Source organism: Eulemur rufifrons, chromosome 20 (genome assembly GCF_041146395.1).
Source record: "Eulemur rufifrons isolate Redbay chromosome 20, OSU_ERuf_1, whole genome shotgun sequence".
NCBI classification, from domain to species: domain Eukaryota; kingdom Metazoa; phylum Chordata; class Mammalia; order Primates; family Lemuridae; genus Eulemur; species Eulemur rufifrons.
The window spans coordinates 2929393-2943090 of NC_091002.1; the positions used below are offsets into that span (position 1 = coordinate 2929393).

At 56.1% G+C, this 13698-nt stretch overlaps 1 protein-coding gene across 1 annotated transcript in view; it reads right to left on the minus strand.

Moving 5' to 3' along the window:
• The window catches only part of C20H4orf50 (chromosome 20 C4orf50 homolog), a 50917-nt gene extending 43286 nt beyond the window's left edge, over positions 1–7631 (minus strand). The window contains exons 1-2 of the mRNA XM_069496330.1: positions 7345–7631; positions 2259–2397 (exon numbers count right to left, since the gene is read on the minus strand). Of these exons, the coding sequence (XP_069352431.1) occupies positions 2259–2397; positions 7345–7631 (426 nt within the window). The remainder of the gene's footprint in view (positions 1–2258; positions 2398–7344) is intronic.
• Between the last annotated feature and the right edge of the window lie 6067 nt (positions 7632–13698).

Below are 13698 nucleotides of genomic sequence, written 5' to 3' on the forward strand. Positions count from 1 at the left end.
GGGGTGTGTTGGGGTAGACAAAAGCTGGAGTCAGAGCCCCTGGGAGGAAAAGTCTCCTGGCTTTCCTGACGGTGCAAATTTTGTAATCTGTGCTTCACGGTGCTCAGTGGGCGGGGCTCCATCGCCTGGATGGGTCTGCCTTCGACAGCTTTCAAAATGACCACAGGTCACTACAGAAATGAGCACCTTCGTACGTAAATGCTTACTGGAAATATGACAACGGCTCAGCTACCAAGGGCACAGAAAACTCATTCAGGTACTACTTCAAAATACAGATGCTTCTGGCAAGAGATTTTGTGTTAGGGGCTGGGGGCTGGCTGGTAGCTGGACAGAGTGATAGCCAAGAGACCTGGGACGAGCCCGCTCGTCACTCTGAACTCTGTCCCTCCTCTGGGAGTGAAGTTTCATGACAGGCGTTTTCCTGGAGCACACATATCACACGAGCCAGTAATGAACAAGAGGACGCAGGTGGGAAAGGGCTTAGTGTCCTGCAAAAACTGTTGGTCCCTGCAGCGCTTGTCACCTCCCTAACCACACTTCACTTGCTGTCCCCTCGTCCTCTGCCCCCCACCACACTGTGAGCGTGTCCATTGCAGGGCTGTGTCTGATTCACGTGCACACAGGGCATGGCTCCAAGAATATTTACAACAGCATTTTCTAGAGAGACGTCCCATCTCCAGGCTGGAGTCCCGCACAGCCCGGCGACACCGGTATAAGCATTCCCCTCGGCACAGCCATGATGCCGTGCTCTGAACCAAGGAGGGGAATTGAGTCCACTTTCTGCACCTGAAGTCCAGTATAAGGGGAGAAACCCCCACTTGGGTGTCTCCCCGGCATCTCAAAGACTAATTTCAATTTAATTGGACAACTTATCTTTCCACCCTGCACTGCTCTTACAGTTAACAGCTGTGCCAGGGCGCGTCCCCCTGTGGGAAACACAGGGGAACATCACCCCGTCCCCCACACACCCCTATGTACAGTGGAGACAAGTGTCATGAAACAGCACTCCCCTTAGCACATGTGATGCCTTTTCATATTTCCTAGACTATTTCATTTTTTTTAAATGCTGGTTGTGACCCACTGAATCGATGTCACTTCCCATCGATGGGTTGCAACCTGCAGTTTGAAAACGCCTGGGCTCCAGTCTAAACAGCAACCGACTGCAACAGGATTCCTCAGGGGGATCTTTGGGCACCACATGCAGCTGCCCTGAAGTCTTGTCGTTTCTGCCTCCGCTGTCTTTCCTAAGAACGGCCTCCCCTGTGGCCCTCCTCGTCTCTCACCTGGAAAATTTCAATCATGGCTAATAATCATAAAAGCAGATAGCATTATTTAAATACCTACTGTTGGAGGTGTTCTACATGTATTAACTCACACTTAACCCACGCAACAATCTGAGAGGGTTGCTACTACATTATTCCCATTTCACAGATGAAGAAACTGAGGCCCAGAGAGGTTATGTCACCTGCCCAAGGTCACACAGCTAGTGAGTGGCATAACCAGGGTTTAGTTCCAGGCGTCTGCCTCCAGAGCCCGCGGCTTCCCCAAGAAGGGCTCCAATGTTCCCCTTCAGCAGGACCTCTCTCCCACACAGCGAGGGTGGCATCCCAGCCTGGGCCTTCCCTGCTGAAGTCCCCTGCTCCTCACTGCCTTCACAATTTGGTCATCACAGAGGACCTGGCAGCCTGACCCCTCTGGAACTCTTCCGCCTCCCTGCCCCCCGCCCTGCACACATCCTCTACCCGGTCCTGGTGGGTTCTCCCTCACTTCCGTGCCTCTGCCCACGCTGTCACCATGCCTCGTGTGCCCTTCCCAGCAAGGCCCAAGTCACATGGCCCCAGTTCTGCCTCGCACTGCCCGCCACACACACGCAGTGTGCCTGCGCCACCCGCACCGCACCCACTCCGGTTCTACAGTCATTGCCTCCCCATCGGTGTCTCCCACCTGCCGGACGGGGACCCTGCATCGGCCATCTCCTGCCCTCAGGAGACCGTCTGGTCCTGGGGACATGGAAACGAACCTCTGACCAGAGCTCCTGGGGAGCGTGCAACCCCCACAGGGCGGCAGATGCAGCCATCCCCTCCCCCTCCCACCGCCCCGCACACCCCGGGCCCGCAGCCGCCACGTGCACCAGAGTCAGGACCCCTCCGACTCCTTCTCTCCCAGGACCCCCAACTGCCTGCTCAACTGCAGCTGCCGCCCTGCTCCCGCGGCGTTGCTGGGACAGGAAACAGGGACCGGAAAGGAGGGAACGGTACCCGGCCGGCCAGGTCCCCCTGCAGCGCCGCCAGCTTCTCCTGGGCCCGGAGCCAGGCGCTTCTCTCCTGGGCCACGCGGGCGCTCAGCTGGGCCACCTTCCCGAGGAGCTGCTTCTCCGACAGCTCCAGCTCCTGGATCCTGCGGCACAGAAGCAGGGAGAGGCTCGCTCAGGGTGCAGCAAACACAGCCTGAGGCTTTCACGGACACCGGGGCCAACGTTTTTTTTTGTGTGTGTCATTTGGCCAATTTGACATGCTGACAAAATTACGTTTTGTATGACATTCATACATAACGTTTTAGAGATTATCTGTAATACTTCAAATGTAGCATGTGAATAATAAGATACCGTGCATCAGCAATCTTAAGGGTGTTCTCACCTCTAAACCGGTAATCCCACATTTGGGTAATACCAACTAAGAGTGACCAAACCTGAGCCATTTAGGCTGAGAGCTTCAACTGCGGGTTTTAATTAATTGTCACAACATTGCCAGGCTTCAGATGGATTCTGTTACCCCTACATCACACACAACAGAAACTGAGGATCAGAGAGGGCAGACAGTTTGCCCACAGTCACACAGCTGTATAGAGTCCGGCCTATCTGACTCCTAAAATCACAGTTAACCCTATGCTCTGTTGTCTCCCATTTTAGCTACTTTCTTATGAATCTCTTCTAAAGAAATGATTGAAATTTTAAAAAAAGCTTTCTGCAATTAAAAAAAATCAATCTCTTTACTAGTTACTCTTCCAAGTGAGAAGTTGGAAGTGGCTTAACTATCTAATAGTTAGCAATGGCCAAGCCACACGAAGGTTTTGTGAGGCCCTGGGGAAACACGGAGGTTGCGTCACAAGCAAAAGCGCTACCCAGACTGAAGGTGGACTCTGCTCGCAGCCCTGTAGCAAGAATACGTGCAGGATGGCGGGAGAAAGTCCACAGGGAAAGGCTGGGCTGCTGGTCCCACTGGGAGAGGGGGCACCGCAAGGACGTGCCTGTCTGCTGCTTGTGCCTGGGCTGCAAGTCCCCTACGTGCCAACCTGGCCTCTCTAGTAGAAAACCATGATGCACGTGAATAGCGCATTCACAGCCTCCATGGACGAGCTCTCTGCACAATTCCTGCTCCTTTCCCCAAGTCCCTGCCGGGGGACCTGCTCACGCACGACAGACTCTGCTCCCCTGGATGAAGACCTAGCTTTGCCTCCGGGCTCTGCCATCCACCAGCCATGGGGCCTTAACTGGGCTGGTTCACCACGGTAATCTTCAGTGTCTGTCCAGAAAGCCAGGCCACCGTGAAGGTTAAGTTAAATGATGCATTATTGTTAATAGTAAGGCCCAGAGTCCCCTCTCCTGTTCCAGTTCTCAAGCCTTGAGGGAAGGTCTCAAGAGTGACAGAAGGGAGCGTGAACTCGTGTGTGGATTACAATCAAGGTCCTTCCAAACTGGACCGAGGGGCAGCCCCGGGGGAAGGGGTCAGACTCAGGCTGAGCACTTTCTGATGGGTGGTGAAAGGTGGCGAGATCTGAAAGGAAAAAGGAAAGCCTTTCTGTTTAGTTTTTCAGATTGCGCTGCAGCATTAAACATGACACAGCATTTAATTCTGATGCTATTTCTAATCTTAAACTAAGCAGAAAATGACTAAGCTCACCTTGGCAGGCTGAATTGTGGCCCCCAAATATACCCACGTCCTGGACATATCCCTGGAGCCTATGGGTGTTACTTTAAAATGCCAAAGAGACTGCTCAGGTGACTACGTTGAGGATCTTGAGACGGGAGGTGACCCTGGGTTGTCCAGGGGGTCCTAACTGCAACCACATCATCCTGGGGCGGGGGGGGGACTGGACCCTAGAGAGGCCATGTGACCACTGAAGCAGGATGCTGCACGGCTGGCTCCAAGGCTAGAGGAAGGTCCCAGGAGCCAAGGAACGCAGCTCTGCAGACACAAAAGGCAAGGAAAGGGACTCCCCTGTGGTCGCTGGAGAGCTCGGCCCTACTGACACCTTGACTTCAGCCTAGCGAGACTGATTTCTGACCTCTGGCCTCCAGAACTGTAAGACAATCAATTTGTGTTGTTTTAGGCCACCAAGTTTGTGGCAACTTGTCGCAGCAGCCATAGGAAACTAATACAGTCCCAAACATGAAACAAGACAACGAAGTGCCGTTTTTCACTGATTAAGCTAATGACAAGTTTGTAGAAATATTCACATCCGGTGCTGCAAAGAGTGCTACGGAACCAGGAGACCACGGCGGCAGCGGCACACCGGGGCGTCACGGCTGCAGGAGCCGCCTGGGCCTTGGTAAACGCCGTGTGGGGTCTCGGGTCAGTGACTGACCACCCAGTGTCTTGATTTCCGCGTCTATACAACGAGGAGAATATCATGGCCCCAAGTCCAGTGTTGTTTTAAGGATTAACTATGTCAATACTTGTTAAGCATGTAAACGGTGGCTGGGACCGACCTCGCACTCAGTAAGTGCTCAGCGGTTATTAGTTTTGTTGCATAGAGTGGAAATGAACGTGCAACATCACGGTGTTGTGATGAAGAAGAGAGTGGGGTTTTCTTCCTGAAATTTTTAACAAAGATGTTACATTATTTTTACAATAAATACTTTTATATTTTAACTCTTTAATTGAAGCAAATCTAATGCATATTCTGCCTTAGCTTTTACCACACCCTAGCCAGCCCAAAATCTGCACTCAGAATTACGCACCCAGATGCTGGCTTCAGCTCTTAGTGACCCTGGATAATGTATTTCATCCTCTCAGCCTCAGTTTCCTCATCTGTAAAAGGAGACAACATCGCTCTATGCATCTGGGGCTCAGGGGGCCAGGATGGGACTGGCGTGGGGGCCTTTTCTGCTTCACCCCACCCCTCTCCTGCAAGATGGTGCACCCCGTCATCAAAGAGAACAGAGGGCACCAGCCACATTCCCCAGGCCCTGGCCACGCGGCCACGCGGCCATGCGGCCCCTCAGCTCCAGCAGGCGTGCTGCCCCAGGGCTCTCTGTATCTCCCGCACACTAGGGGCCTCCTTTGGGCAGGGGGTGGGGGGGTGGGGGGAGTGGGTTCCCACGTGGGTTCCCACCCAACCACCCCAGGCCCGCTGACCTTCTGGTTTTCACTGCCAGTCTCTCTGGAGGGAGATTTGAAGGTACAGCCCTGTGTGCCTACCCTGCTAGTGTCTCAGGGCCGGGCCTGCCTTCCCCAGCTCTCAGCCCCCGCGACTTACACTACGGGCTGAACTGTGTCCTCCCCCAAATTCATGTATTGAAGCACTAACCCCCAATACCCCAGAACATGACTATATTTGGAGATAAGACTGTTAATGGGGTAATTAAGTTGAAAGAAAATCATTAGGGTGGCCCTAATCCACTAAGACCGGTGTCCTTATAAGAAGAGATCAGCACACAGACACCACAGGGGGACGGCTGTGTAGGACCCGGGAGAAGGCAGCTGTCTGCAAGCCAAGGAGAGAGGCCTCAGGAGAAATTAACCCTGCCAACACTTTGCTCTCGGAATTTTGGGCTCCCGAAATGTAAGGAAATGAATTTCCGTTGAGTCACCCAGTGTGCAGGGCAGCAGGTCTCGAATAACATCACTCTGCTCGACATCGCTTTGTTATAACGTTGATGAGAAAAAAAATGGATTCCCAGCCGGGCCGCTGTCTGTGAGAAGTTGGCACGCCCTCGCCATGTCTGCAGGGCTTTCCTCCCACAACCAAGGCTCTGAGGGTCCAGTGGACGTGTGTCTGTGCGGTCCAGTCCGAGGGAGCGTGCGGCTGGGTGTGAGTGCGCCCTGCGCTGGGCTGGCTCCGGCCCTGAGCGCCGAGCTGCGGGCAAGGCCCCGGCTGCCCCCTCCGAACCGGAACGGTTGGGTAAGTTACTAGCTTGCTCATTTTTATTAGTCTTTCTTAAATGGATGCATAGCTCACATTTGTTTCAATGTTTACTATTAGAAGTGTTTGGGGTCTTTATTTAGAAGTTTGATGATGTTTTGTGATCAGAAATACTCTGTGGGAACTCGGTTCTCATTTATATCAATCAGCCAATGGCAAACTGGTTTCCTTACACGTCTCACTTACAGCCGCCGACATTCAGCGAGGACTGCTGCCTTCGGTACGGCCGCCCAAACAAACGAGCGCGGCTTAGTGCCTGACTCCCGGGAGTAAGTGCAGGTTGCAGGATGAATGAACAGGTGTATGAATGAGTAATCACACAGGATAACAATAGAATTTTTCTGATTTGTGAATCTCTTCATGTGAAAAGTTTTACCAAAAGGGAAAATGGTAAATCACATGTACATGCACCTTTAACGACTTGTCTTTATTGAAATGAAGGCAAACGGAGGAAAATGGGGAAGTCCCACAAAAATCCAAGGCATTTGGTTGCTGGGATATTAGCAAGCCCCGCAGAATCCATCCCAGCCATAACCATGCTGGTTTCTGCTCTGGTGTCTATGAAAGGCCCCACCTCACTCTGCCAGCCTAGGTGTCAACAAATCAGCAGGAAAGACCACGGGCTTTGGAGAAAGACCTGGACTCAGATGTCCCACCTAGGGACCATGTCACCTCCATCAGGAAAACAGAGCCCAGGCCAGGGAATTCAGCAGAGAGAAACTAATGCAGAGAAACTATTGCAAAGAGGATGGCAGAGCCACAAGGCCAGGCAGAGGTGACAGGCAGCCCTGACTAGCAACTGCCAGGAGGCACTTCTGGGCCTGGGGGTGGAGATCGTGTCACCGGGGCCGGGGAGCCGGGCCATCCCGCAGGAGCTGGGACCACAGAGGAAGCAGAGAGCGAGTCTGAGTTACAGCCACAGTGGGGGATGACAACAGCCAGAGCAGAAGTGAGGGTAAAGGCCCTGGCCTCTCCCTTCCTCCTGCCTTCCGGGGTCCCCCTGGCTGTGTCCAGAGGGGAGCCAGGGAGAGAGGACGGGAAAGACAGGAGACTGAGCACAAACGACTGCCCTCGGTGGTGACGCACCTTGGTGAGCCCGTTTCCTCGGCTGTAGAGACAATTCAACACACCATGATAACACAGTTATGATGCCCCAGGATTTGCTAAATACACACAAAGAGATCAAAATGGCACAACTACCTGTTCCTCAGCACAGATTCTGACGTCACGTGCTTGTCCACCGCTGCCAGCAGCTTCTGCTCAGAAGATTCCAGCTGCTTCCTGAGTGTACCCGTGTCCACATCGGGGCTACTGGCTGCTGCTTCTGGAAGACATCCCGGCTCCTCACTGCTGTCTTCCACGTCCCGGAACACCCAGGACGTGTCAACCTTCACATCAACGTTCATTGTGTCGAACCCGTCGCTGCTGGGCGCTCTGATGACATAGCTGAAGATTTTTTCTGTCCTTCCCTTAGCTGTTGGCTCCATCTCGTAAATATTTCATGGAGCAAGACTTAATAAAGTTAAGTGAATTTGCAACACTGACTTCCTGGAGATTCCGAGGTGGTGGCTGTGCCTTCAGATTGTTCAGGAAAATATCCTTTGGGGAGGGCAAGAACAGGTGCATTATTCATGAGTGGGTGACATGGGTTTCGTTCGCACAAACGTCATGCAATATGAATGAAAGCCTCTCATTTTACAAGACAGCATGCCAGAACTCACCCAAGGCAAGCAAAAGTCCCAGAAAAATCACTTGGAATTAAATGCTTAATAATGTGTACAATGAGGAAAACTAAGATCTCCAGGCAGGACCATCAGAGTGTTATAGATTCTCAGTAGTAAATGAAGCTCGGGTTTTTCCGCAGTAATGAGTGAGGTTCCACGCCTCCTCTCCAGGCACAGCCCGTAGCTATTGAGTTCTCACAGCTTGCTAGAGGAAGGGGTGGGAAATTAACACGCCCCAGTGCCAGCCACGCTGGGGCCTCTCATGCCTTACCTGGTCCACCTCTCCCAGTGACCCTGTGAGGTGGGCATTCACATGACCACTTTACAGATGGGCAAATGGAGGCTCTGGAAGGTGGAGGAGCTTGTCCAGTCCCACAGATGGAATGGAAAGTGGCAGTTAGACACCCGTGGTGCAGCCTACACCCGTGGGCTTCCGCCTCTCGCCTCAATTCTCCGTGGGCCAAAGGCAGCCGGGGACTATTGGGGCAGTGGAGTCAAAGCCTCGCAGCTGTCCTCCATCACTGCCATCGTGGCAGTCTCGTGGAGGCCGGGAGCGAGGCCGGGCCAGGAGACCAGCTGCAGGTGGACAAGCCGTAGATTGAAATCGAGATCTGACTCCGGAACTGGAGAGTGTGTTCTAGCAACAGGAGATACAATAGGTGTGGCTGCAACAAGACCCCAGGGCAGGAGAAAACACATCCTCTCGGCGCCCAGCGGTGGGAGAGGAAGCCTAGGGCCGACGAGATCTTAGGAGGGATGAGACTTGCAGCAGGAAGAGGTGGGTAGGAGACCCCCGGTGGAGGGCTCCTCGGGCCACTGCCTTACGCAGCGCGGCAGGACAGGCGGAGGGAATCGGGCAGTCTGGGCTTGGCTGGCCCAGTGGGCACCCAGAAGGGGGAAGTGAGAAAGGACAGAGGGGCCTGGGGCCACATCCACGCAGACGCTCAAGAACTCTGCATCTCTCCGCGGGCACGGGGCAGTCGGGCGGTGCCTGGGCCACTGTGATTTGGGGATCGAGCACTCCGGGGTTTGCAGGGGTGGGGGGCAGGTGGCTGGCGTGCAGGAGGAGGGGTGGCAACAGGCCAGGCCTGCTGCAGGGAGGTGTCAGGGCAAAGAAAAATACAAAATAAGAGGCTTAATTCCCCTGTTAAAAATAAGGGAAGAGACTTCCCCCTTTTCTTTTCTTATAGAACTTACTTTAGAAAACTTGTAAGTTCCTTCTTTGAATCTTTGAAATATATGTAAATCCTCTTTCAAGCAAAATAAGCCTTTGGCCAGCTTTATGACCCAAGAATGTCTTTCTAAACGACCTTCGAACTGTCTCTTTGGAACCTAATATCCAAGGCAAATAGCAGCCCTGGCGTCCTGTGGGAGGGACGGTGCCTAACTCGGTGGGCACCTGGCTCCAAGTTGCAAAAGTGCCTCCTGTCATGAAGACAAGGGGTTCATTTGTTCCTTTGGGTAAAAGGAATGAACCCAGGTCACCCCGATCACCAGGCGAACTCAGGAGGAGCCAGTGTACCAGTGGTGACTGTTGGTCCGAGATCGTGTGTGGGCTGTGCCCGGCCACAGGAACGGGGGAGCTGTCTGTCTTCACTAGTTCTCAGGGGTCGCCCACGTCACATCCTGGGTTAATGCTTATTCACTAATACAAGGTTTTGCTTCTCTTCTACCTTTGTGGAAAGGTTTTCTGAGCTGGGACAAGCTTTTGTCTTTGATCATATTTCCCTGACAGTGGCCAGTGTCTGGGTGGCCACGAGGGGTGGCAGTGGACGAGGGCAGTCGGAGGCGGGGGCGGGGTGCATGCTGGCCGGGAGAGGTGCCGCGGAGCAACTCAGACCCCGGGAGCTGGGGCCGCCTGCCTGGGTCCGTCCTGTCTCCATCACGTCCCAGGTGTGATCCTGGAAGAGTAACACCTAAGCTCGCATAAAAGGGGGTAAAAATAGTGCGTAAGCCAAGAGCTGCCGAGGAAGGAACGAGTCGATCTGTGCAGATCGCTCATGGGGGCGGCACACCGCAGCGAGCTGCTCTGGGCAGGGGCGAAGCCGTGCCGCCCCCGGACCCTGCGGTCAGCTGCCTGGGCTGGTCCAGCCCCGCCACTTACTTGCTGTGTGATCTTAGGCAAGTGACGCAGCTCCGTGCACAAGGAGACTGGCGGCAGCTCCCCTCCCAGCTGTGGAGGCTCCTGAGAGCCCCCAGGGCCTAGGCCTGGGCCGCCAGGATCCATCCACAGGGAAGGCAGCAAAGTGACAGACTGAAAATCGCCCTGTGGCCTCCGAAGGAAGAAGCAGGAGCTCCAGCCCTTTCTGGGGGAGCAGCCCTGTGGGAGGGTGCATCCTCCCCCTCCCCTAAGGGCAGGGGAATGGCAGGGCCTCCCCTGGGGAAGTGCCTTCAGGCTCTTTCTGGATAAGTGATGGAAACTCCTGGGGGGAGAACAAGGTGGAATGGGGGAGACAGAGGGAAGGTGGCCTGCCTGTGGCTTATCGACCCCTGTGGGTGGCTGTCAGGATGGGGCCCTGGCCCGTTGGGAGGCTTGGGAAGGTTCCCCAGTCTGAGGGTGGCCACAGGAAGGACACCGGAGTCCCCATCTCAGACGGAACGGCAATGCCAGAGAGGTTGGGGGAGGGACAGGGGAGGCCCAGCCATCTGAAGACCTGGGCTCCATCCTAGTGCAGAGCCAGACCCGGGGAGCATAGTTTTGGGTCTATAGAAGCCCCCAAGCGTTCGGATAACCCAATAGAGGACAAGGACCCCACAATGGCTGGCCCCTAGCAGGTTCTGGTTAAATGTCAGAAGATAAACAAAAATCAAACAGGCCATGGTTTGCACTGAGAGTGTCAGGCAGGGTTCCTATGGTTACAGATTGGGTATGGGATTGGCTACTGCAGGGAGGCAGTAGAGGCGGGGTGGAGGAGGTGGGGGAGGAGGATGGGGAATTCACTGGGAAAGGACAGTGATGCCAGAGCTGGAGCAGTCTGGCAACCCGTGGGTTGAGCCACGGCCCCTGAACACACTTTTGTCTCCCCCCAGGCCCAGCACTGTGTGCAAACTCCAGGGCACCTCGGACCTTTAGCTTGAGCTAACTCTAATCACATCAGCCCATAGCACTTGTTCCCTTCACCCAGTTTAGTTCAGCATGTCACTGGAGCAAAATCATATCCGTGACCAGCCAGAGACCCAGAGTGAAGTGGGACCCAGTGACAAAGGTCTTGCCGCCACAGGGGCCTGACTTCCCGGGGCAACCAGCATGGCTTGTCCACGTGCAGCTGGTGTCCTGGCCCGGCCTCGCTCCCGGCCTCCACGAGACTGCCATGATGGCAGTGACGGAGCACAGCTGCGAGGCTTCGACCCCACTGTCCCAACTCATCCCCGGCTGCCTTTGGCCCACGGAGGATTGAGGCGGGAGGCGGAAGCCCACGGTGTAGGCTGCACCACGGGTGTCTCTGTGCCAGGAGCCTTCCACGGCCCTCTGCTTAGTCCTCCCAGCGGGTCTGGGAGCCACCCTTCTCCTTCCTACGTGAGGAAGTCACCTTGGGTTCCCGGGATGTGCAGCTCTGCCCCCCTGGGAACCACACACGCATCACCAGCCAACAGCAGCCGCAACAGCGTGACCGACGCGCCTCCCCGGGCACGCGGCTGTGGGTGACGTGCAGCTGTGTGTCTGGTGGCTGCCAGAGTGCGGAGGCTCCCTGAGCACAAAGGCCCTTGTAAGCGAGCCTGTCCCTAGGAGGGACCCAGGAAGCTACACCTGGGGATGTTATGAGAAACCCTAACCAGGGACTTGGAGCTCGGAAGCAGCCACTCCCATACCTGCCTAGGTGAACCTCGTTCCCTCCACCTAAGCTGCCTCCTGGGGGGCCGGAGAGAAGGGGTCCTGGCCCCCGGCTGGCTGTGCGGGCTCCTTTGAGGACGCCTCCCACAGAGAGAGTGGGACGCTGTGTCTCCTGCGGCAGCCCAGCGTGGCCCCTGGGAGTCTGCGGGTCTCACAGTTCGGCATTGCCTGGAACCATCACCCCCATTCCTCAGAGCAGCAAGGAGTGGTCGGGCTCAGTGTGACCAGCTGGGTCCGACTTCAAAGCCAAGGCCATTTCTGTCACACATGGTCTGAGTGGACAGCCGGGCAGCCTGGCAGGACAGGAACTGCACTCCTGCACGCGCCTGCGGGGCTGCCGGACGGGTGCTCTACTGCAGCAGCGGAGACCCACGGGCACCTGTGGGACCTCACGGCAGTCAGCTGCGTCCTGTGTGTCCCCAGCCCGGGACACGGGCGTGCCGTGCGTCCCCAGCCCGGGACACGGGCGTGCCGTGCGTCCCCAGCCCGGGACACGGGCGTGCTTTTGCTCCCACTCACCGCGCGTTCCCACACTCTCGCCGCTGCCTCCGTTGCTCAGACGCAGTTTTTCAAGCAAAGACATCAGTTGGTTCACATTTGGTCACCAAGGTTGGTAAGTCATGGGGCTGGGCCAGCAGGTGCTTTGGGATTTGGATTTCAAAAGAGAATGGCGCTCCTTGGCTGTCCTGGGGCACGGTTGCTTGGAGCCCCCAAATCCTTTGGTGTGGTGCGGGCAGCCCTCCCGGCTGGCAGGGTCCCCTGTGCAGGGCACCGTGTCCCCCACCCACGCATCTGGCCTCCTGAGAACTGTCAGCTCCTCTGTCGGGTACCGTCCCCCTGGGGTCCCCTCAGCTGCCCGAATTTCAGTCACGTCCTTTTTGTCCAAAGCTTCTTCTCACCGGAGATCACAGGGCTGCTCCTGGGCCCAAGAGCAGAGCACTGGGCCTTTCCGCTCGCAGCCAGCCGTCGGGCGGCCCGTCCTCGCCAGCACAGACGCGGCCGGCCTCCCCTTCCCAGCCACGCTCTTCTCCTCAGCCCATGCACTCTGGCTCCAAAGCTGCCCTCCCCACAGTCTGGGAGGGGACAGTCCTGTCCTTTGCAGACACCCTGCCCTACCCAGGAAGAACAACAACAGGAACAACAGAGAGCCACTTCTCCAGCAATGTCCTCCCAGAGGACTGTCCCCCGCTGGTGTCCGGCCCTCCGTGGCTGCCCTTCCCTTCTCTGGGGAGGCCTCCAACACCCTGCAGCCCCTCCTGGCTCCATGCAGGGGCAGCCTCCCTCAGCAGGAAGGGAGCACTTCCTCCCCGTGGTGTGACAGCGGGCCCAGGTGTCAGACCCCCACGGAAGCAGCCGCGTCCCGCAGGAGCCCTGGGCGCTGCCCCAGCACCTCTTCTCTGGAGCCCCTGCAGATTATAAGCAAGACGCAAGGCGGGCGAAGCAGGCCCTGGTCAAGGACTGCATCCACTTTCTCAGTCCTCACTCCACCTGGCCCCAGGGACAGTCATGCTCTGGGACTTTTGTCACGTCACACCCACAAGAGTGATGGAGCCCTGGGCTTCCACCGGGAAATCTGAGGTCCCCGAAGTCTGCTCCTCCAGGGCGGGCAAGGCTCCAGCCCTCACTGGAATCCCGCGCTGCCTCTCTGGCTCCCGCAGCTGAGTCCCGGTGTGCACAGATCTAGAGGTTCTGCGACTGGAGCTTGAACTCGGGTTCAGATCACAGGGCCATGTGCAAGTCGCTCCGGGACAGACTCGGGGTGGACACAGCACGGCTGTGGAGGTTTATGTACACAGGGCAGAGACGCTCGCTGCGGCCGGGGCAGGCACGAGGCGTGGGGGCGAGGGCGGCACCGTGGCTCTGGTCCTTGGTTTCTGGTAATTGCACTTAGTTTCCTGGAATTCACGTCTCTGCCCCCTTGGACTCTTGAAGGTGCCACAGCTGGGACACGAATGTGGCTCCGAGTTTGATAAAATCCCCCTCGTCCCTGCAGAGTTC